At 31.1% G+C, this 25964-nt stretch overlaps 1 protein-coding gene across 1 annotated transcript in view; it reads left to right on the plus strand.

The window, feature by feature from the left end:
• LOC132940946 (probable chitinase 10) overlaps positions 1-23955 on the plus strand; it is a 32419-nt gene extending 8464 nt beyond the window's left edge. Inside the window, exons 2-16 of the mRNA XM_061008753.1 lie at positions 8118-8208; positions 16680-16912; positions 18454-18691; positions 19552-19731; positions 19814-19937; positions 20012-20321; positions 20595-20830; positions 20891-21081; positions 21140-21357; positions 21462-21757; positions 21819-21966; positions 22033-22218; positions 22277-22399; positions 22494-22695; positions 23273-23955. Of these exons, the coding sequence (XP_060864736.1) occupies positions 8118-8208; positions 16680-16912; positions 18454-18691; positions 19552-19731; positions 19814-19937; positions 20012-20321; positions 20595-20830; positions 20891-21081; positions 21140-21357; positions 21462-21757; positions 21819-21966; positions 22033-22218; positions 22277-22399; positions 22494-22695; positions 23273-23490 (2994 nt within the window). The 3' untranslated portion in view covers positions 23491-23955. The remainder of the gene's footprint in view (positions 1-8117; positions 8209-16679; positions 16913-18453; positions 18692-19551; positions 19732-19813; positions 19938-20011; positions 20322-20594; positions 20831-20890; positions 21082-21139; positions 21358-21461; positions 21758-21818; positions 21967-22032; positions 22219-22276; positions 22400-22493; positions 22696-23272) is intronic.
• The last annotated feature ends 2009 nt before the right edge of the window (positions 23956-25964 follow it).

Consider the following 25964-nt stretch of genomic DNA (forward strand, 5'->3'; position numbering starts at 1 on the left):
TTCGATTTTTCTTTTATAATTTGTATTCGTGTATATGATTTCATGGTCATTTATCCTTAAAGGTCGTTAACTTTTGTTTTAATAATTCATTTTTCACATCTTTTAAATCATTAAATAATTCATTCATATTATTTTTGTTTCCATTATTTAGTATAATATTGAAACGTTACGCACATTCGCACATAATACGTAAACATTTAAAACGGTTTATTATTTGTTAAGTAATAATATGCAGGTAGATATAGGTATAGGAAGTTAATATAGTTTCTTAATACTAAAACTACCAAGTTGTATTTATAGATGATAGGCATGACATATTTTACTAAACTGCTTGATAAATGTCCAGCGATAATATTTTGTAGATGTGAAACAGTTTTGTGCTAAAAAATTAATAATTTTTCACGATTCAAACTTTTTACTGCAATAATCAGATTAGCTCTTTTGCTCTCGTGGTAGATTTCCAACCAAGTACTTTAATAGTGGCCCCAAGGTTTGTTGACTTCTAACAGATACAGCTGCAATTATGTAACTGTGCATAATATATAGGTAGTTAGTTGGTACTATATGGCTAATATAGTATGAATTTGAAGTTTGAATCGATATTGAATTCGAACGTGAAGAAATTGGCAAAGTGTTGTCGTTCGATTGGTTATTTAGCAAATCATCCGACGCGATAAAACTGTTAAGCCTGACCATAATATATAATATAACGGACATAATAGTGCATATTATATCGCCGTTCGTTTTATTTTTTCTATAATACAAAATAGTTGCGTGTGCCTATATACAATACAATGTTATAGTATAATGCAAAAATCGATTAATATAAGTCGTTTAGATTTCGGTCAGCCCCACCGCGCGCGTCCTCGGGGCACCCATAGCTAGGATTCTATGAAAACCATTAAAATATAGTAGTCGACCGACCACCGACCGACCGACCGACCGACCGACTGCTGCGACTGAAGGTTGCGCAGCGGCACTTCGCGGCGGACACACACGTCGGTTGCACATTCGTGATTTTCGCACCTCGATCCCGACAGATATATTATTATATTGCACTGCCGACACACACTTCTTCGACTTTTGTACACGAACGATGGTCGGCTAGTACGGTATCACTCTATAGTTTATACCACCGCGAGACCGCGTCGTATACGACATATTGCGTATATATATATTATCTGGTACATACCTAGCTCGTAAACAGTACATTATTGTAATATTACCATAATATGTTATTGAATTGTTCGAGGGAAACGCTGTCTCTCGGGCGAATATTGTTAATTTTTTTTAGAAAACATTTACCCATCGATATTTTACGGTTTAGAGGCTGCCGAACGATTGTCGACGTTAATCGCGCTCTCGACAGTTTTGACAATTTGAATCTGTGCAGTGTTGTAGGTATAATATTATGGTGTCGAGTGGTTCGACACGATCCTCAGTTGATTTCCCTACAACAAACATTGATTTTCTCTATTGTAGCGTAGTTTCCATTATTATATTTTACGAGCGTTTTGGTATAATATATAACATAATGTTCGATCGTTTTCTACAATAGTCACTTAAACTATGTGAAACAAATGATGCTTCGTATTGTGTATATTGTATAAACAGACGAAATTATGTGTCCCAAGCACGAATAACATTATTGTGATATTATAAAATTATGCATGAAAAAACAACGGCTCAGCTTAACACTTTCTAAATATTTTTTATTTGTTGTTAAAAAGTAATAATAACATAATCACATTATACATCAATGATTGGTCGTCGACAAAAACATGAATGCATGATGCATCTGGAGGTGGAAATTATTATAAAACCTTATTGCAAAGATATAAGAATAGGTAAATAGAAACTAGTTTTGATAATGTACCGTAGGTAGGTACCTATATACTGGTATTGATAAGTGAAACGTATTGCTGGTAAATGGAGTAACTTTAATACCACAGAATAAAAATATCCCTGAACAGTATAATTTGTAACACTGCTGGTACCTAATACTTATCTAAATAAACCAAATAGAGGTAAGATAATAGATTTCGTAATTTTCATGTCGTAATAACCCCGTATATAGTCATTATATTACTACCTATACCTGTATATTATAGGAATTATCAACGTTATGAGATCATTTAGCATTGACCAGTTTCATTCAGAAATTGTATCAAAATTATAATTATTATCGTTTAAATAATACTCTACGTGTGCCATTGACTGGTTTAGCTGAATTTTTATAATAATATATAATATAGTTTAAGTATAATATGTAATGGGCTATTAAACAAAATGTACGTATCTCTATATAAACCCGTACAAAATATATTTCTAGTCCCGTGGGTTTATTATTTCAAAATACTTTTAATATTTGTTTTTGATCTATTATTAATATAGACATAAGGTTAGATAACTTATGAGATTATAATACAGGTATTTCATTGATAGATTTCAAAACGTAAACCTAACATTTCAACCTAGTTCCGTTTTTTATTGGAAAATATTTACTCACATTGATTTCTAAGTGATTGACCATCGTTTTTATTTGATTATTAATAAAAGAAATGATCATTTAGGCTACCTACGAAATGAATTATTTAATTGGGGTATAACGTGTATCTGTGTATAATGTATATACCTACTTACTATAGGTATACCTAATGTTCATTGTATAATGAGAATTATAATTTTAAATGGATATTATATGAATTATTATATATTATTGTTAACTATAAAACACATAAATATTGATACATATATGGGACATTTGTATTTGTTGCATAAATTAATTGATTTTTCTGCAATATTCTCATATTTCATACATTATTTTGCATTAAATTCATTTAAGTTTGATCCTGTAATTTACTATACTGTGGATTTTTCAACCTTCAGAATTATCATATTAAATTATATTCATGATGTACTTTAAACTAACTGAAAGGTCAATCCATTCTAGTCACAGAACAATGACTGGTACTTAGAACAATAAAATTGTTGTTTGTAAAATACCCTCGGGTATTTTAAAGAGCTCCTATGTATGTTATCAGTGTCCATATCTATCATAAATAAGCTTTTTGTATCTAGAAACTCAAGAACACAGTCATATAATATGTGTTTCAAATTTCAATAAATCTTTTCTTCGCATAAAGATATTTGTAATGTTTAATACAGGAACATCGGTGCCATTACAATTTACAACATTGTGATAATATAAAATTCTGACGTAATGTATCATTTTCAACAACAGTAAAAACAATATTATACACTTTACTGGGTAGGTACTGGATGAGCTCGATCTGCGGGCCAATAATATAGCGAAAAGAAATAACCGTATGTGCTTGGATTGCGAAGTCTGTAAATTATATACTTGTACGCGCGTTCCGATGGTCCGAAAAATTTGCTTGACCAATTTATTGGTCTCGTCGTGGTGATAAAATTACGTACGTTTATAGGTGCGTGCACGACAACGGTGACCGAACAGAAAAGCGGCGGAACGAGTGCGTGTGCGCGGTGTGTATAATATTATAATAATATATCGCCTTTTTTCCCTTCGTTACTATTATTATTATTATTATTATTATTTATTATTTATTATTATTATTATTATTATTATTATTATTATTTATTGCTACTATATAATAACACGAGTTCCCTCTCCCGTACATGAGTGTGTTTTTCACTCGGCAAGAGCATTGACCACAAATTGTTATTATTATTCACACAATGTAAAAAAAAAAAAAAAAAACTGCGATCATAACGCAACGCGCGCCGGTACTGAACGGAATATCAATTATTACGGTTGGCCGGACGAGATCAGTTTTTGTAAACGATCGCGGAGTCATGGTTTTTTGGCTTTCGTTACCTGCAACCGGCCGGGCGAGAGTACAATATATTATTATTACTATTATAGTATGCCGCTGCAGCAAACGAGGAAAACGTTATGCGCGCGGGACAAACTCGCACACCATGAACAAAAAAAAAAAAAATATATTATAGCAGTAATAATAATAATATGGTCCGGCGACAACGCCCATTACCGCATGTATACCACCCGGTACCACCCGGAGGCTGCTGTGTGGCGAATATTATAACACAAACGCGGGCATGACTATTTGTACGCGCGATTGATATTGCTGTATAATATTATTATTGTCCGCGCAATATTCGTTTTGACAGGTGTGTGTGTGTGTGTGGGTCATCAGAGTTCACCACTATAGTCCACGACGACCGCGCCCGAAAGGCATATGGTGGGGGAGGGGGGGGTGATGTTAAAGGCGGGGGTGCGGACTTTTGTGGACTTGTGTGAAAATATTCGATAACATTACCCATATATAGGTACCCAGGGATAAAATGTATAAATAAAAACACCTGCTAAAGTCCCTCACAAATTCTCAAAAACTGTACGTTTATCGCATGCTTTTTGAACGCGTTCCGCGTAAAACACAGACGCAAAGTTATATAATGTTATAAAAATATAAATGCATAGGTAATAATTAATTAGACAAAAATATTAAGATTACCTATGTATATAGGGACTATTTATCATGGAGAGCATATGGCGTTCGCTTTAAAAAAGTATGAGTTACGCGATTCTGTACGAAAATTATTAGGTCAATAATATAATAAGATATCAATATTGGATGCTGCAGTTTTTGTTACTTTTGATTTTGGTTGGTTTTTAAGACTAGGAATCGCGATTTAAGATGACATACCTGCAGTTCACCCATAATTCTGAAGATATCCACCATGATCGTTTATAAAAAAAAAACATTATTTTACACTTTGATGTCATTAATGAAACTAATGAAACGAAACGGTGAGTACGGTGTACTATAATATCTACGTATAGTATAAAAAATGTTTTCAGATTCTCTATCCTTCATATTTGAAATTAGTTCAAACTATTTATTTTGCCCTGCAGTGCACACCGTTGATCTGCTTATTATTTTTTTTTTTTCGCAATTTTCGCGATTGTGTTGCACCAACGCTGGCCAACGACTTATACTTATTTCGAATTTTCCGGGCGGTCAGGCAAAAATATGACACGTGCAGCGTGTGTACCTACATATTTTTTTAATTTCAAAACATTGAGTTGTGCAGTATAATGCCTTCTCGTGTCATTCTATACAGAGACTTCTTTCTAGTACATTGACAGTGATTTAACAATGGGTTATCGGATGTAGAAATAATGAAAGAGAAGAAAAACGACGGAATAAATTATTTAAAATATAAAATATGTCTATGTATACCTATATAATAATGCACTATATACTGATTTATGTATGTGTTTTACATTTTTTTTTTTATACGTGATGGATAATTTATACACAAAAAATACAATTGTTATGAAAACAACAATGAGGTTACAGAATAGTGGGTCACCATTCGGTAGGTTTCCCTTGAAGAACATATGATATACACATTACGCCCCCTTCTCTTTTTAATATTACCGAGTTGTCTTATTTCTTTGTACCTATCTAAAATAATAAAACGAGAGAATGATAAGTTTTTTATTTTTCTTTCTTTTTTCTTTTTTTTTCATTTATTCGTTGACAACGAAATTTTCAATTACTAAAAATCCAATTTCACGCAGTTTTCAAAGAAAGAACTAAAGAATTTCGCCGACGTTTCTACGATATGTTTCCCTGTCGGGTGTAAGAACTTCATAAAAACCACGCTGACGGGAGAACAGATTATGTAATTATATTATATTGTACGCGTACCTACGATATTATTACATGCATTTAAAATAATGTCCACGTATGTATCACCACTGCAGCACCGTGTATCCAATCATTCATTTAACGATAATATGCGAGTATTCTGAAAATAATAAAAATACATGTACCTACGTATGAAGGGGACCACAAAATAATGTGTCGAGGTTCATGTAGAGCGTGTCCAAGGTGAACCAGGGGGCTACGCCCTGTTGCGGCTAATGAAAGCCACAAATAAAGCACACACGAATGAAACATGAGCATAAAAACCAATATTTACCCGTCGGTGTGAGAACTAGGAAACCATTTCTTTTCAAGCCGACAAGCCGTCATAATGTAAGACGCGTCCCTTCTATTGTTTTATGTTGTAAACACTGTAATCCATAAACTGTTGTCAAGTGTTCGTTTTTAGGTAATATAGTACCTAGTAGTCAGCAGGTACCCGTATACCTTGCCATTTAATGTATATTCATTAGATGGATAGATAATAAATAGATTATTTGATATAAAATTATAAGACTAGGGTTCAATATTGTTTTTTTATATGTATTCGGCTGGAAAATATAAGATGCCATTGCGTGTCGCAAAAACGATAAGAAAACAAAAAAAAAACTTGTCACGTATGGTGAAATATGTTCACGATAACGTTTTCAAAAGCTCCGCGAGATGAAACATATTATCATATTATGGTCGATCGTAAATAAATGTTAACATGTTATTATTAAATGAACTATAATATCCTATGGTACCAGCTATTGTTACGATTATACTGCAATGCCAATACACAGTACACGTAGGACTAATAACTCGGAAGTCGGTCGTTAATGAGTACCATATTTCGTGGTTACCTATATTGAGAGCAAAAGGTCCACTCGACCTAAAATCGTACTGCCAGCCAAGGTTGACAAAAACAATGTGTGTTCATTTCACACGACGCGCGCGTGTGTGTGTGTGTGTTCAGGTCTCTTGTTTTTCGCCTCAGTACTATACAATTATACACATCTTGAGAACTGTGTCTTCTCTTAGGACTTAAACTATCTAATTAATCCGTATTCAGATCACGCGTTGTGTAACTGGAAAAACGATACGTATAGGCTATTGTGTGTGTGTGTGTGTGTGTGCGTGTGTGCTGTCAGAGAAAGCTGAGTTGCCCGAGTGTATATGGCTTGTGCGTATGAGATTCCTTGGACTGTTATATATACACACACACGAGGATTGAGTTTATATTATACTATTATCCGCGCACGGACATGTATAATTGCTAATCTCTAGCTGTTGTGAACGTTATTGTTTTGGCTTTCGCATTTGCTCCAATTTCGGACTAATTAAAACCCATATGAAAAATTAAAAACGAAAGGATTGTGTATTAATGTATGACTATTTTTTACTCGGTGGTTTCTATATTTCTCTCTCTCTCCGTATTTATCTAGTCTTCATTTTATATAAGCCCAAATCGACGAATATTATAACTTTCCTGGCGCGTGAAAGATGTTCTGTCTATAGTAACTATACTTATCTGTAATATCATCTTATTACTGTAGGATCACGAAATATGAGCTATGTATTCAACGTGTTTATTATACTCTCACAAAAACATATTTAAGTTGAAAAATAACTTTATTGATATTATTATTGATCATTTGTATAGATAAGTAATAAAATATTAGCTTACTTAAAATTATGATCAGTAAATTCGTTTTTAATCAATAACATGTCAAGAGATAGTATACTTAAATACATGTTCAAAGCACGGTAGATTATAGTATAATTATTAATTATTATAATTATATAACCAACCGTGGTTCAAAGTATCAAGTCAACAAAACTCGCAATTTTTTGTAATTGTGAATGATAAATATTCATAGTTACTGCGATTTGACTATGTTTAATAGTTGAACTCTAAAAATCTATAATAGACAACCAAAAAAGTAAAACTCTGGTGATTTTCAAACCAAAAGTCGAATAGTTATACGTTGTGTACACTATTGTTCGTCCTCTTTCGCGTTATCATACGACAGCCGTCAACCAACAACGACGACGATCAAACGTGGATATACATAAGATGACGGAACAAGAGTGTTTTCGGCTTTAGGTACATATTCCCGCTAGTCATACACGACGACAAAGAGTCAGAAAATCGGTGAAAGCTAGTGATATTTATATAAATACGTAGATGAGGAAAGTGTACGAAATTGAACGGATCTCCACAAATACGTGAATCCGATTCACCGTGGCTAATCTCGAAACATTAGGCGTTATTTCCTTCGACGTAAGTGGTTTCCATGTTCCATTGCTGACTACTGTTACCCGCGACTGCATAATTATTCGAATTATCGATTCAACTATTGTATTATATAACGTATGTTCGTTGCTAATTTTTACTATTGTTTTTGGTTTTTCCAGACAAACAGAAAATATAAGCTTTGCTTCCACTTCAAATTGCTGCTCATTGTCACCATCGTAGCAACACTATGCTCCTATACAAATTCAGAAAGTAAGTTTTAAATTAAATATTAAGGATTTATCGCATTACCAAAGCCGTTTCGATTCAAATAATGTTATTATTTTAATAAAGTAAAAGATTTTCGTTTAAAAATGTATTACATTATTAACTTTTGTAAAAAAATGTATGGTGACTAAAGTAAACGTATATATTCAGCCAATTTATAGAAAATAACACTTTTAAGTTGATTTTTATGATTACGTTTTTAGATTATTGTTATCAGATATATATTATATTATTATAATATTCAATATTGTATAGTATTGAAGTAAAATATAAACCACTGTTTAGAGAGATGTAAGCATAATATCTTAAAAAATTATAGGTAATATAGTTATGTATATTGTATAGTCATCGACCACCGTAGTTGGAAAGTTGAAAAGTTAGGTAGGTATAATATTATGTTTAAGACGTCACGACATTTACACTATAAATTTGTAATTTTTTATATACGCTGTAATGCTGTATGGTTTAAAATGTTTAAATGTGTATTACCTATTAAGGTCAGTTTTTTGTACATGACTCGTCATGACTGGAAGTATCATGTTATATTTTATAGGATTTTTTAGGGCACACATTTCGGTACTCAGATCACAACACAATCAATGAAGCAAATATAAAATATTTATATAGTTACTTTCATTTTATTTACTGCCATGTAAAAATATTGTATGGAGAAACTTTAACGATAGTATAAGAAACTATGAAAATAAATATCGTAATATTATTTTGTTCAACTAAAACTGAAAACTATATAATATGAGTCATACATTTCATAGGTACTATTTATAGTTGCTAAAAATAATTATGTAATAAGTTATTATTATGTATATTTTTGATATAGTTAATACCTTGATTAAACATGTACTTAATTATTTGTTCATTGCAGGACTGTAATTATTCTTGTTTCGATTTTTTTTATACAACAGATAAAAAATTGTTAATGTACATGTTGGGTATGAAATAATAATAAAATATTTAGGCAACACATCAATAATGAAACCGTAAACCGAATGACCGAAGAACACATATAATACAAAATCGAAACGTTCGAGAATTATACAACACTTGCCATTTTTTATTTAACCAGAGTTCACATAATTAAGTCAAAAGAGAAATAAACATTTCATAATATTAAAAAGTGTACGATTTTCATCGATACCGTACCGAAGTCACGTTACGTAGGTATAATATATGAGTGTTACCTAATAAATACGATGATTAATAATTTAAAACGATAATCATTATGGGTACTACCTAATTTGTTAATACACATTGATACATTGCAGCTGTAAAGGAGTTCTCGCCAATGTTTTTTTTGTGTATTTATTCGTAGTTTGATCTACTCTATTGTAACGACGTTACGTTATTGTTCTTATACTGTGAACATTTTAACAATCAAATTGATATTATTCGATGTTTATAAATTATAAGTTCACATAATATATAATATTATAGTACTTATAAAGTTATAACTTTTTCTAACATTAGGTTTGTTCATACCTTTCCCTATTCTGTGTTCGAATTGAGCGTACGACATTAATCAGATAGGCCTAACCCATACCAAGTAATAAATTATTCATCTAGTTTCCTCATAGAGTGTTACGGTTATAGTATCTACCTGAGCTTAAATTCTTTTCCTCTGTATAGTATATCACCTCTAACGCTGTTATAGAGACCAAACCACAGAATTATATATATTTTCATCAATGGCAATATTCTGCTGCAGTGACTGGCAGTCGGCAGATAGTTACACACACCGCCTGTATAATTCGCTCGGGGGTATCGTTATTGCAGCCGGCAACAGGTACCTACGATATCTGCAATTTAACATTCACGCACACAATGTTGTGTGATCGCCTAAGTGTGTATACTTTCTCCCTAAGCACATGCACTCGCGCACGCACGACGGTTATTATTACGAGCCAGTCGGGCTGCATACGGTATAATATTATAATAATATAATATAGGAAATACATACGCTTTTTTTTTAATTTTATTGTTTTTGTCTTCTCCGGTCGATTCGCACGACCGTTTAAACGTCGCAGGATGTCCGATGCGCTTTCACTGGTTCCGGAGGACCGCGGTGCAAGGTCGTTGTACCGCGGGTCAAGGTTCAAAACAGCGTGAAAAGGTGTATACTTGCAATTTCATCGGGACCGGTTTCCCCAAATCCTGCACCGGTTGTCCGTAGGTACGTGTGACATAATCCTATACCGAAGAAAACATATTGTGACTTGTCACCGAACACTTGCACGCGGGTACGGTTGAATCAAACAAACGCTCATTACTATACCGACCATTCATGTTTCAAACGCTTATTTCGTTTAATATGTACACGCTAATGCGTTATAAATGTATAATGTTATATAATAGTTCAGCGACCAGCGACGACATTTATGGAAAAAAAATAAAAATAATTGCAAAACACTCGATCGCACAAAAATCTTGCACAGCTCTACAACGATATATCAGTGTCACGATGTAATAGTAGATATACGCGTACGGGACCATAATATAATCTACTCAGAATTTGTTTGATTTTATCATTTAAAAAATTTACAAAAATTAAACATTTGCAATGTTTCCCGATGGTGGTTTAGATAAGATAACAGGCCCGGTACCTGTTCGTAATATCGTATGATTTAATTTCGCAACAATAGAAGAATAACGAGTTACATTTAATTATATAAGAACATTATAAAACGTATTCTTATTTGCTTTGGTAAACAATTTTAGCATTACAACAATTTGACATAATCGTTTTGTGTGATAAAGTTAATTATTTGTTTTCGATTCTGTTATGGTTCGATCAATAGGTTTTACAATGATGTGTTTTTTTCCATTTTTTAAATAAATTATACTTGTTTCTGTTATCACGTTTTTGAGTAGTAAAAATAGTAATATTTAAACTCGAGGTGGGTGTTTATGACACAAAATCAGATCTATTTGAGACTTTGTGAGGTCCAAAGTAAAAAATTCCCAATACTTTTCATTTTTCAAAATGACCGGGAAAATACAAAAACAAAATTAAGGAAAAACGAGAATATTTACGCAACACCAATTTACGACGAAATCGATTGAAAAATAAAGAACATGGGTACTTCATATTTCCACCAAATATTCATAGCATATTTTTTTTTATTATTAAATAATATATTATTTTCAATCTATATGCATACAAAAATATGTATATCTACATTTTCTAGACACGATATAACTTTTAAAATATTTCAAGTACCTAATTTTTTAGCGTTTATAGACATTTAAAAATTTTAACTAGATATTCTTAGTTTTTCTCGATTTATGCAAACAAAATATTTATGCTATAGCAAAAATACATGTCACAATTTTGTTGGATATTTTTTATTTTTTTTTTTTTAACTTTTATTTTATAAAACATACAATCTATAAATACATTTTACAATAAGCATGTATGATGATTTATATAACAAATTGGCATGGTTGACATGATTTAGTAATCACCCAGCGGTAACACTTACTGGCTAGAGTTGGATATTTAGATGAAAAAAAAGGATTTTCTCTCTAACCATGTTGGCATGTTAGTATTATGTTGTTATTTAAAAATATTAATCATTGGGATTTGAAACTTCTTACTAAACGTATATCGTTTTATAATTTATAAATACCTACTATTTAGTGACTTACTCAATGACGATGTACACTTCGACACTTGAAACTCAAAACTATACAGTAAAGTTACTTCCCCGTTTTTTCTTTATTAGCTCAGCCTACACAGTATGCATTGGTTTTATTAGTTATTAATTATTATAGCTTTGATTCATTTTTTTTTTTTCATTTAACAATTTCGTTACGCGGTTTAAATTTGTTTAAGGTGAATAATGAAACATAATTTAACAATTAATTGATAGTTATAATGCAAAAGTGGACCGGATACAGAGTTAGGTTGGATGTTGGGCACTCGTCTCGCTTCACTCACCTTTTTACAATCCAGTTTCTATTATTATCGCATCTAAAAAACAACATCATATGAGATTATTTTATTTTACTACAACTAATAAGCGGATTTCTTCTTTAAAGAAATATAATATATTAAAAATATGTTTAACTTTCATCGAGTCTCTAACCACCAAATTAGAATAACTTTATTTGGTTTGTATAGCATACAATTTATTATAAATAAAAAATATATATAATAAACTATATTGTAGCATATTAATATATTATTTAAAATGTTTATATAATTATATCTAACTTACACATTATATAAATTGTAGTCTACAAATTGCTTTCAGTTCAAGTTAAATCTTAGATGGTGCAAGAGAACCCCTGTTAAACTCTACATTAATTTATCATGACACGTGACACGTCAAATTATATTTATATACAATCTTTGTCATTTGGTTGCGAGTTCGAAGTAAATCTGATATTATAATATTTTGTTTATGAAAAATTTAGAATATAAAAATATTATGAAATCTGTCAGAATAATGACTTTATTATACAATTTTCTTTAAATAGCTCATGGGTATAACAGTCACGATTGTCATTTTCAAGAGTTATTATTTGTTACAAAATTCACATTGTTACTCGATTTATATAGAATGTGTATCTGCTATGATTTATATTTTTGTTAATTGTTCTAGTTTCACCAAAGTTATTATGTTCGATAGGTATTCAAACTGATCTGTAATGCGAATTGTGATATTTAAATATTGAACTGTAAACGTTAGTTAGGTTCGCATTACAGTTTACAAACAATCATTAAACAATAATGCGAACAGCAAACATCAACACGATTCGCGTGTCAATAATGCATCTTGCACGTCGGGCGGCTATAAGTTATAACAAACTTAAAACATACTCTGCGAAAGCCGAAAACTGTTAATTATTCGTCCGAATGTCCGCCGAGTGTCCGGAAACGAAAAGTTTTGTCATTTGAGATCGAGATCGTGTGCTTTTACGTCCACAGTATTATGTCTATTAAATAATATCATCCGCATGGATATTATTATTATTGTATTATATTAATATTATGTAGACGCACAGACGCAGACAATAATCTTTGGGCGGACACGCGGAGAACCAGTTTCGCCATGCAGCTAGCGAGCGGTCGTTTTGCGCACCTTTTACTTTTTATTTATTTTTTTTGTCAACGAAGCGTGTGCGCAACGCTCTCGTTTTTTACGCTGACCCGCACCAATCGTCCTCAACCAGCTGATCTGTGCACTCTCTCACACACACACACACACACACATATATATATTATACTTAGATGAATATATGATATCTAATAATAATTACACCCTTGTCGGTATAGACCAGCTCAACCAGCTCCCGACGGCGACGGTTACTCAATTTAATATATATTATATTCGTGTACACAATAAACACACACACGAACGGTAATATGGGTTCACCACTGTTTGTGTTTCCTTTTTAAACTGGATTATCGACCGAATCATTTCCCAACGTATAAAATCTATCACTGTTGTTCAGTCAAATCATTTTATGCCATCGCCTTCGAACCGGTTGCTTTCAGATACGTTTTTATCTAAAAATTGTTCAACGGACCATAATTTTTCAACAAAATATGCGTTTAGTCGTATAGGTAATACGAGTTGCAATAGTGCGAACACGAAATTCGTTAATAGTTTAACCGCAATATTTAGGTGTATTAAATATATATATATATAAATCGATAAATGCTACGTTTAATAATTTTAAAGTTAACAATATACTGTGTGCATGGCAAATTCGTATAAATCGTATTCACTATTCAACGTATTTTAAATGTGCAGTACATAAATACATTACAAGCTCGATAGGGAAAAAACCTTGAGATAAACACCATATGAGTTATTGAGTTGAATGTGCAAAGAAAAAAAATCGAGAAACTTATAGAATACATTTTATATTTGAATGAAATAATTTAATATGATAAAATGGACGTAAGAATTTATGTAGAGGTAATATTAAATGTTTGTATTAAATTACGACAATTTCCTGATTGTCTCGATAAACATTTAAAAGTAATAATATGGTGCACGTCCCACACATAATTTTGAGGGAGTTAAAAATAACAAACTAATTTAAAATAAAAGCTCCAATTAATTTACTTGAAAAAGATAAATCATGAATATATATTATTATATCATAGTAGCAGACATTCCTACATAAAAATCAATTACTTTCCTTCCCACGCTCCAATTAATTGATTCTGAATATATTATTCTGTAGAAAAGTTCTAACATTATTTTAACAAGGTTATATCTTCTAAGTTTTGATCTGATTTTTTTTGATAAATCTAATTAGTTCATGGTCGTCTTCATTACTGTTACCATTTTTTCTCATAAATAAATAATTGTAACGTAATACGTGTTTGATAGTTATTTGAAAATCTCTCGAACAAATTATAGGTACGGGTAGGTAGTATGTCCCTATAGTGAATATAATAACAGTATATAATATTCATATATAGATACCTATGTTATTAATTTATTTCTAATCCAATCATTTTTATTCATATAGATCGCTATTAGTAAAATTGTTTCTTCGCAAGTATAGTCTTAAATAATGAATGATTATAGATTTATTATGACGTAATTGAGTACCTTATACTCCTTAGTATTATTACTAATAAACTGCGTGTAGTTACATAAGTAGGTACCTAGTCAAAACTCAAGAGTATGGATATCGGATACGATGATCTTGTGCAGAAGTGGAGAATGGGACAATAAAACATTATTGTTCTTATATTCTTATTATTGAATGTTACCAGCATTTTTTACATTTTACTTTTAAGTATTAACCAAACACAATGTTAGTTAATTCTGACTATTTATTTGTTGTGCTAAGTAATTATATCATTATAATATTATTATGGTTTAAATGAAGCACAATCTCGAAGAAGATTTTTCTAGTTTGTAGATTTTTATATACCATATATTATACATATTATAATTTATATTTATACTCATGTCAATTATAAATAAGTAGGTATATTACATTTTTTTTAAAGATATATTAGTTATTAATTTAAAACCTTTATCAAATTATAGAACTTTAATATAAAAAAATACACTCATCGCTTCGCTCAGACTCTAAAAAAAAATTAGTTCTGAAAATGAGTGTGACAATTTATTTTTTATACGGGCTGTAAGAAACGTACTCGACTTTACTATTTTCCACTTTGAAGAAAATGTATGTACCTATCATAAATAAGTAACCATTACAACGAGAACGTTACGCAAAATCGGTTGGAGTTAGAAAATCAAAATATCTGTACCCAGCCCAAAAACATATTTATGTCAAATTGTATATATTATAAACACACATAATTTAACAAAGATATTATTATGTTTGTTTGGGATTGAGAACAATGCATAAAATGTAAATGATGCCTGTATAATACCACAATAATATACGAGAATCTCATTTAACTGTCAACCATTAGTTTAAATCATACGTTTGAACATTTTATTGGGTTCTTAAGTTGGCATAAATGTATCTTCTAGGTACTTTTTGTTGTAAATGGTTATTTAAAACCATCATGGATAATAATAAGATAAGTTTGAAACTCCTTATTATTAACTATAAATTAGAGAATAATTTATTCATAAAAGAGCTAAAGATAAACAAAACATAAAAAATATTAAATTGTACACAAATTTTTGTTTGAATAATTTTAACAATCTTAATTTATTATCAGGTATATTAAATAAAACATTTTTCATCGTGCGCGCACTATACATACCTACATGGCTACATCATTTACTATACTTCGTACTAATATTAATTGTGTAATTTAAATTGCATGTCACGTGCCTATAATCTATAAAATATAATATATTCAACATTAATTTAATACTACCTACTTACTTATTATTAAATTAACTGAACAATTCAAGAGTTAAAATATAGTCTTTAGCTATGTGAGTTAAAATGATTAAATCTACGCACATATGACAAATCTTAATATCTTATTACTTATTACTTATCACTTAATCAGTTATATTATTCTTATTTAAATCTTAAGACCATTAGTATAAAATTAATGTACGACCGTAATGTTAAATAAAGTAAATTTTTTATGCAACGCTAGCGTACTTAATTTTTTTCCAACTCAATACTAAATTATAGACTATAGTGTTTATACTTTATACAGTATTTTCCATATAAGTTAGATTAGAAAAATATAAAATTTTAACTTTAAAGATTCACGGTAAATATTTTTTGACATGAAAACGAAATAGACTGAAACAGTGAAATATAATAAAATTAAAAACAAAATATAATTCATTTTCACGTTAATTAAAAAAGAAATGTAGTAAGTTAATAGTTGAGTTAATGAAAATCCAAAAGTAACTAGTTAAGTCGAAATGTTTAAATTAAATTAACTTTTTATAACGCTTGCACTTCGGTGTCCCACCCGATCCCCATGGTAGCACTTTTTATAAGTTTGAAATTGTTATTTATAGCAATCCGAAGAAGACTGAGACGGCCCACAGGCAACAAATTGCAGCAAGAAACTACTGCAGTTTCGGATTCATCAGCGGCGGCCACCTCCACGGTTGTCGACATGGAGACATCGGCTTCGGTGAACAAGTTTAAGATACGCAACCGTACTGCTACCAGGAAGTCGGGTACCGACGCTTCGACGGAAAAGCACGTGGCAACAGCAAAAGACAACCAGGACGAAGGCGGATATAAGGTACGTAAATTCTCACCCGCGTAGACCGAAGGACAAAATAAGTCCTGTTGTTTACCTTAAGGAACGGGAGGTAGTGAGGTACCTACCGTTCAAAACCATATTATAATCCGTCGTATGAATTTTATTTAGAACAATATGATTTAGCCCATAGACCTTCGGTGTTTATCGAGCGGGAAAATGAACGTCAATATCGACGAGCATAAAATTCTATTCAATAGTTTTGCGCCGGAGTAGCCTTACTTATATATATATCTCAAACCATATAATATTAATAGTAAATCAAACCTTTTGTGTGTAATCGTGTAAATACGAAACATATTATGACGTTCTGTGGTATGACAGGTCAGGAAATATTATTCTTTATTAATAAAATTGACGAAAAAAAAATGTATATAATAATATGTAACAAATCTTCCGAAGGGCACGTGTGATTGTGATTTTAAATTGAAAAGCATTAAGTACCTATTCAATGATCAGAGGCTATATTATTATTACGCAATGAAATATTATTTCGACAGTGATAATAACATACCTAACGGACATGTTCTAATTAAATTATTGAGACGTTTTGATGAAACAAATCGTCTTTGGTTTTCGAGAGCTTATTTCGAAATAATCCTAATTTTGTCGTCGGAATACAATATATAGGTACAAGTCCATTAGTTGAGAGTCTCAGCTCTCAGATCGTTGTTAATAAAGATTTTGATCACGACTCATTGGTACTATTAAAGTATTACCTATATACAATTAATGTACTCATAATTGATATAACGCAATTAATGAGTACCAGCAGGCAGCAGATATATTATAATGTATGAAACCAGTCATAAATACCAACACAACGGGTTTAATTTTGCGGTTTTGTACAAGGATTAAAGTATTTACCTTTAAGTATCATGTAATGGGTGTTAATTGTTTTCATAAAACTTATTCCCTTTTACTATTATACCGGTGGAATAATTTCGTCAAATCAAGTGGTTCATAATTGCTTCGATGTACCTAATAATATGCAGAGCTACAATGAAACTTAAAAGTTCATAGGTACGTAACTCTGAATATTTACCTATGAACTTTTGAGTTTCAATGTAAATTACAAAACACCCGTAGGTGTTCATTAATAAGAGACATTCTTACATTTATATAATACATACTCATAGTTAATATAATATGTACCTATGTGTGCATATGATTATATTATAGGAATTGATGTATGTACCTATAGTATATAAAAACGAAATAAAATATGCACCTGGTGCTAGATGACTAGGTACCTAATTGCAAGACATTCTTTTTGTCTACGCGATAAGTTAAATTAATAATTCCAACGACTTGTCATACAGATGCCGAAGTGTAAACAGTAAATGCCAAGGATATTTTTAAAGTGTCGTTGGAATAAAAACTACGTAGGTACGATAATTAATATGCGGACACACCTGCTCTTTGTTCACGTGTTATTTTATTGTTAGCTTTCTCTATTATTAGGGCGTCAAGGATTAGGGTGATAATTAGAAAATTCCTAACATAGAAGTCTTGTGTTTCAGATTGTTTGCTACTATACAAATTGGTCACAATATAGACCGAAAACCGGAAAATACTTACCTGAAGACATCGACCCGGAATTATGTACTCACGTCATATTTGCCTTCGGGTGGTTGAAAAAAGGACGTTTATCGTCATTCGAATCTAATGACGAAAGTAAAGACGGAAAGGTTGGATTATACGATAGAATAAAGAACCTAAAAAAAGCCAATCCAAAGTTGAAAACCCTATTAGCTTTAGGTAAGTTTATTAATTAATAATATTCCTAGTAGTCAGTAATTATGATTAAGTATGCTTACATTGCACAACATTTCAATTTTGTAAAAATTGAATTATGCAATTTTTTGTAAGTCGATGATTAACGACGCTTAGTCATAAAATGTTATGTATCACATTTTTATTTATTATTCATGTTTTTATTCTTGTAGCATATATTCTTATTGTGCCCTAGGGCACAAATTGTATATTTCTAATAAGAATAAAAAAAAAAGTTCTTATTAAAAAGTAGCATTTATGTAAAAAAATCCAATATTAAATATTCTATTTATTTGAATTAAATATTCATCATTGTTGACAATCATGAATTCCTGACAGATAATATAAAGTAGGTAATACATTTAATATTCAAGTTTGAATTTTGAAAATACTTCGTTTGTTAACAAAATGGTAATAATATTTCATCATTCAGCATTGCATTTCATTTATACATTTATTGAAAAGTACGACATAACAATACAAATATGTGTTATAATAAAAATGACTCATCGCTTCGATATAAAGTATAAACCACCTATTTTCACATATAATTATATGATTCACTGATAATTTCTATTGTCATTTATTAAATATAATAGTAAAAATGGTTCTACAGCTAATAAAAATCTATCACAGTACAAAAAGAGTTTTTCTTTATTGTTATTTTACTATTATATTTGGATTGTTGACGACACAATGAGGTGAATCTCAAGATCAAAATCCAACCATCATCAGTTTGAAGAGAAACAATTTTATAATTTTCTCTTATAGTGATAAAATATTTAATTTTATTGTTTCGCAACGTGTAATTTTCAAGACGCCTAATAGAATTGTAATTTTTTTAGGCGGTTGGTCGTTTGGCACACAAAAGTTCAAGGATATGTCAGCTACTCGATATGCAAGGCAGACATTTATTTACAGTGCTATACCTTTCCTCCGTGCTCGTAGCTTCGACGGTCTAGATCTGGATTGGGAGTATCCAAAAGGACAGGACGACAAAAAGAACTTTGTACATTTATTAAAAGGTATAGTATTATTTATTAGAATTATTTTATATATTTTATACTTACAAAATATTTGATGGGCATCGATTTTATTTGTGTTTAGAGCTTAGGGAAGCATTTGAAGCCGAAGCACAAGAAGTGAAGAAACCCCGTTTATTATTAACTGCTGCAGTCCCTGTTGGTCCTGATAACATCAAAGGTGGTTATGACGTACCAGCTGTTTCTTCGTAAGTATATTTCTTACATGATGTATTAATTCCCTATCTATTTGTTCTGATACGTTTTCATTTCATTTTATTAGATATTTGGACTTCATTAACGTAATGGCGTACGATTTTCACGGAAAATGGGAAAGAGAAACTGGACATAATGCACCATTATACTCCCCATCGTCTGATTCCGAGTGGCGTAAACAATTGAGCGTTGATAATGCCGCGAGCATATGGACTAAGATGGGTGCACCTAAGGAAAAACTTATCATAGGTATGCCAACGTATGGTAGAACATTCACTTTAACCAACACAGCCAACTATAAAGTGAATTCACCGGCATCAGGAGGAGGTAAAGCTGGAGAGTATACGAAAGAAGCAGGATTTTTGGCTTATTATGAGGTAATTATAATTATTATGAATTAAGTTAATTTGTAATAATTGCATTATTTACTTGCCATATTATCGTATTAAAATAATAATAACAACTAGCTGTAAATTATTAATTATTAAGTTTAGATTATATTAATATTATTTAGTTTTAAATTAAATTATTACCTATTTTCTACTCTAATCGAATTAAGATTATTTATTATTATTATTAGTTTTCTAAAAAATGCTGTTTTATCAATACTTGTTAGTATAATTCTAACTATTTGTATTATTCTATTTTAGATTTGTGAAATACTTAAAAATGGTGCAACCTATGTATGGGATGATGAAATGAAAGTACCTTATGCAATTTCTGGAGATCAATGGATTGGATTTGATGACGAGCGATCCATCAGAAACAAGATGAAATGGATTAAAGACAATGGATATGGAGGAGCCATGGTCTGGACAGTGGATATGGATGATTTCACCGGTACATTCTGTAGTGATGTGAAATACCCATTGATTGGTGCCATGAGGTTTGTGTTAGAATCAATTATGTAAAGATATTGAATAATAAAGGTAACTTATTGTAATAGAGAAGAGCTTAGAGGTATAAAAAGAGGTAAAGAGGACATTGATTGGTCGAAGGTAGCTAACACTATTATAGCTGAAACCATAACTAAGCCATCACCAGTCAAAATAAGTGTCAGTGAAGTATTATCTAAAACAAAACCATCCAAAATTCAAGCATCTACTGCTATACAGACTGATGTAGTTGACATGAATGGTAAGCATTTTAAATAATACTTATCAATGGTTATAATATATTTTGTTATTTATTTTAGTACGAGCACCTCAAGTTATGTGTTATATGACTAGTTGGTCTATTAAGAGACCCGGTGCTGGAAAATTCACTCCAGATAACATCGATCCTTCTTTATGTACTCACGTAATATATGCATTCGGATCATTGAAAGACTTCAAACTAACATTTGTTGACGAGAAAGATACTGAACAATACAAAGAAATGATGGCTCTTCGTGAAAAAAATGCTAATCTTAAAGTAAACATAGTAGTTAATGAATATTAGACTAACCAATTTTATTTTAGCATCATAATATATATTATGGATCATTAATAATGTTGTTAATTTAACAAATTTTTAAGGTGCTCTTAGCTATTGGCGGTTGGGCATTTGGATCAACACCCTTCAAAGAACTAACTGGTAATGTATTCCGTATGAATCAGTTTGTGTATGAAGCCATTGAATTCCTTAGAGAACACAAATTTAATGGTTTGGATGTCGATTGGGAATATCCTAGAGGACTAGATGATAAAGCAGCATATGTTAATTTACTGAAAGAACTACGGTTAGCCTTTGAAGGTGAATCTAAAAGCTCTGGTCTTCCAAGGCTTTTATTGACAGCAGCCGTACCAGCTAGTTTCGAAGCAATTGCCGCTGGGTAAGTTATGACAACTTGATTCAATAAACAGCGGCTAATGTTTTTTTAAAATTTGATTTAGGTATGATGTCGTTGAAATATCAAAGTATTTAGATTTTATAAATGTGATGACATACGATTTTCATGGACAGTGGGAACGTCAAGTAGGACACAATAGCCCTCTATATCCTTTAGAAAGTGCCACAAGCTACCAAAAGAAGCTTACTGTCGTAAGTAAAACCGAAAAATTTCACATTTTTCATCCAACTACATAATATCAATTTTCAATTTTATAGGACTATAGTGCCAGAGAATGGGTGAAGCAAGGTGCCCCCAAAGAAAAGCTTATGATTGGAATGCCGACTTATGGAAGATCATTTACATTGGTCGATCCAGCTAAGTTTGATATTGGAGCTCCTGCATCTGGCGGTGGTACAGCTGGAAAGTACACTTCTGAAGCTGGCTTTATGGCATATTATGAAGTGCGTACAATTTATAAACGATTATAAATTTAATATAAACCTTTGAAAATGTTCTTAGGTGTGTGATTTCTTACACGTGGAAAATACAACACTTGTCTGGGATAATGAGCAACAAGTGCCATTTGCCTATAGAAAAGATCAGTGGATTGGTTTTGACGACGAGAGAAGTCTTAAAACCAAGGTACCTATAGATAAGTGATATCGCGCCTAATTATTTCATGTTAATGTCTAAAACAGTTTCAAAGGAGAACTAATTACATTATATTTGTTCGTAGATGAGTTGGTTGAAAGAAGAAGGATTTGGTGGAGTTATGATATGGTCTGTAGATATGGACGACTATCGTGGTGTATGTGGTACAGGTAAATATCCATTAATCAATGCCATGAAACAAGAACTTGCCGGATACACTGTTAAATTGGAATACGATGGACCATATGAAGCCACAGGAAGAAACGCTGTTTATACAACCAAAGACCGTAATTATTTTCAAAACAATATGAATACATAATATTATGTACTGTAAAATTAATATTGTAATTGTATTATATTATATCATTATTATTATTATTATGGATCATTCATAACAATAAAATATATGATATTTTCATCTCAATATGAATCAAATTCAAATTCAAATCCATACTTGTTTAATTTTTCGTCTGTTAAACATAATTTTTTAGTCGTTTCCAAACTGATTTAATTTAATTAATAGATGTTTAGTTTTTTTGAAATCTCTAGTATTACAAGATAGAACATACCCCAATACTTAAATGTTAATAATATTAAACTAAATATTTCATATAAACATATAAAATATTATATTTTGTATTTCTTTACGCTATTTATGTGCGCTCAAACAGTGGTATACTTAAAGAAAATACTATACAAAAAATAATCTAATTTTATAATTTTTTTTTTGAAAGAACCACGAGAATAAATTATTAATTTGAATGATCTTATCTTAAAAAATTTATAATATGCATACAAATGTAATGTATAGTGACATAGCATAACATTACGATGTTTATATTTTAATTTTATATATTTATTTAGCGACGTCTGTGACATGTGAAGAAGAAGACGGTCACATATCATATCACCCGGATAAAGCTGACTGTACAATGTATTACATGTGTGAAGGCGAAAGAAAACATCACATGCCATGTCCATCGAATTTAGTGTTTAACCCGAAAGAAAATGTTTGTGATTGGCCTGAAAATGTTGAGGGTTGTATGCAACACACCCCAGCCCCGCCGACGTCTAGACGATAAGTGTGTCATCAAGTCCCAAATTATTATACTTATTATTATATTTTTTTTTCTTGTAAATAATAATACAGAACAATTGTTATATTATATTATTTATACCTACTTGACCCCAAATTTATTTTTTTTATATATTTTTCATCGCCAGTATTATTTTGGCTACGTTAGAATTGATAGGCGTTTCAATTTTAGTTAGTTTTTGTCTGTTCTTTGCTACAGATAATATTTCTATGATTTATTAATCAGTTGTGAAATAATGTAAATTTAATAACTTATTATAAATAAATATATTATTAAAGCGTGTTAATTAATCAATAGTTATTTTTGTCATTATTTCATAAAACTTTGAATTTAGAGGATCAAAATTAATATTAATTTTTTTAGGAACAACTTAAAATTACTTAAAGCAAATATTATATCACTTGTTGTGTGACAATGTATTTTATTAGTAAAAGTATAGTAAGTAAATAATTATGTTTTGTTATTGTTTAATAATATTTATTAAAATAAGAATATGTCTAATCTCGTCAAGTGTTTCTAAACATTATTTTATTTTAAATTTTGAACGTGTTTGATGTTAACTCATAAAAAAAAATAATACTTATAGATTATAGTATAATAATTACAAAACATTTATAAATAAATACATAATAGCAATATTTAAATTTATATTAAATAACGAAAATGGAATTTTTAACTCTATTGATCATTGTTTTTGTATAGGGACTAGGGAACGAGAACCTCTATTCGATGATTACAAATAAATTACGATTTTCTCTAAATCCAATGTTCAATGAAAATTTGATTTAAATTCTCATGATAATCTGAATCGTGTAAACTTATGTTGTGGTTTTCCCACACCTTATTACATAACACTATCAAATAACAATATTCTCACAAATACCGCCGTCATAGATACCGTGAAGCATTGGGTGTTGGTTAATACTTTGCGGTTTAGAAATTGTTTGAAAATAAGTTATATACTTATATAGTTGTATATTACCTTACCACCTACGTACGTTATACTTAAAAAGTATACATTATTAATATTAAACTTGAGTTTTTTTAAGCAACGTATAAAAATTGAAAGTGACGCTTACATTTTTTCGTTCTTATATCATAATATTATTCGACGTTAGAAGTCTATGTGGCGATCCATAAGTCATAATTATGTTATGGGTATCATAAATAAAAGCAAATTATAATTCATGGGTAATTATTAATTTTAAGTATTTTACAATAACAAAGGGAATTTTATAGTTTTTCACGTTGCCATTTCACATTCCGTTATAAGTACCAATATGGATTACATATAAATCAACAATGATCTTTGTAATACCTACAAAAAACACAAGTGTTTAAACTTTAAGTAAATAAAAAAATCAATCAATATCAACATAAATATATAAAAGGAAATGTGTGTGGGTGCACGCTCACTTTTTTACACAACCACCCACCGCCTCCCAATAACTCGGGTTTGTGGTGGTAGACGGCCCTTGGTCTCCCATTAATGGTAAGGGAGTTTGGTTAAGGGTGGCAGTTCGTGGGTGGAAATAATGGTGATTATTAGTTTTGGCATATTCTAGAAATTTCTACAGCGTTCAAGAATAAAATATTCGGAATTCGAGAAATTTCGTATCTCGAAGCCCGATGTCCAAAAGTATACAAGGCTAAGTTTGGCACGATGTGTTTATCAGTAGCTGCTTTAAAGTTGATCGTGTTGACGCGTTGTATCGTACAGTGTACTTTTTTGCAGTTAAATAAATTCAGGGAAGTATAGAATTTTATTTTTTAGTTAGTCTTTTTCGATCTAGAGCATGCATTATTGTAGGTGCGTCGTCTTGGCACCCATAAATCGTCACCCCCCCCCCCCCCCCCTAAAATATCTCATTGTTTTGTACCCGATTTGCATCCATTTGTACCCACCATAAAAAAAATGTGTACCCCTCTCCCTTTTACGCAAAACCAAATCCCCCGTCCGGGTGCTGTAACGAAGTTGTCCTGGCACTCGGAACCAGCAGAAGTCAACCGATCGATTTCGAACTTAACTCATCTTTTTGTACACAATTTGTACCCATTTGAACCCTCCCTAAAAATGTTTGTACCCCTCTCCCTTTTACGAAAAACCAAATCCCCCGTCCGGGTCAGCACACGTATGTATTGGCACACAGCGTCTTTATTGGATACGCAGTGCTTTGTGTTTTTCAAAATTTTTGTTTTTCGGTTTACCTAATTGTCTCATTGATGGTAGTAATAATTACTAGTGGTAGGTCGTTACTGTTGTATTTGGTACAATGTAACGATTACATTGGTGGAACGAATAGAAACGAGTACATTTATCGTTCCATCGGTACATTCAGTACAAAGTTATCGACTACAAAATTGTCCCCATCAGGGTATAGCGACATCGAGTCTGTACCGAATACCGATTACCGACGGTGGTCGAATAGTAACGAGTTGTCACGATTATAGACGTATAA

The sequence above is a fragment of the Metopolophium dirhodum genome, chromosome 3 (assembly GCF_019925205.1).
Source record: "Metopolophium dirhodum isolate CAU chromosome 3, ASM1992520v1, whole genome shotgun sequence".
NCBI classification, from domain to species: domain Eukaryota; kingdom Metazoa; phylum Arthropoda; class Insecta; order Hemiptera; family Aphididae; genus Metopolophium; species Metopolophium dirhodum.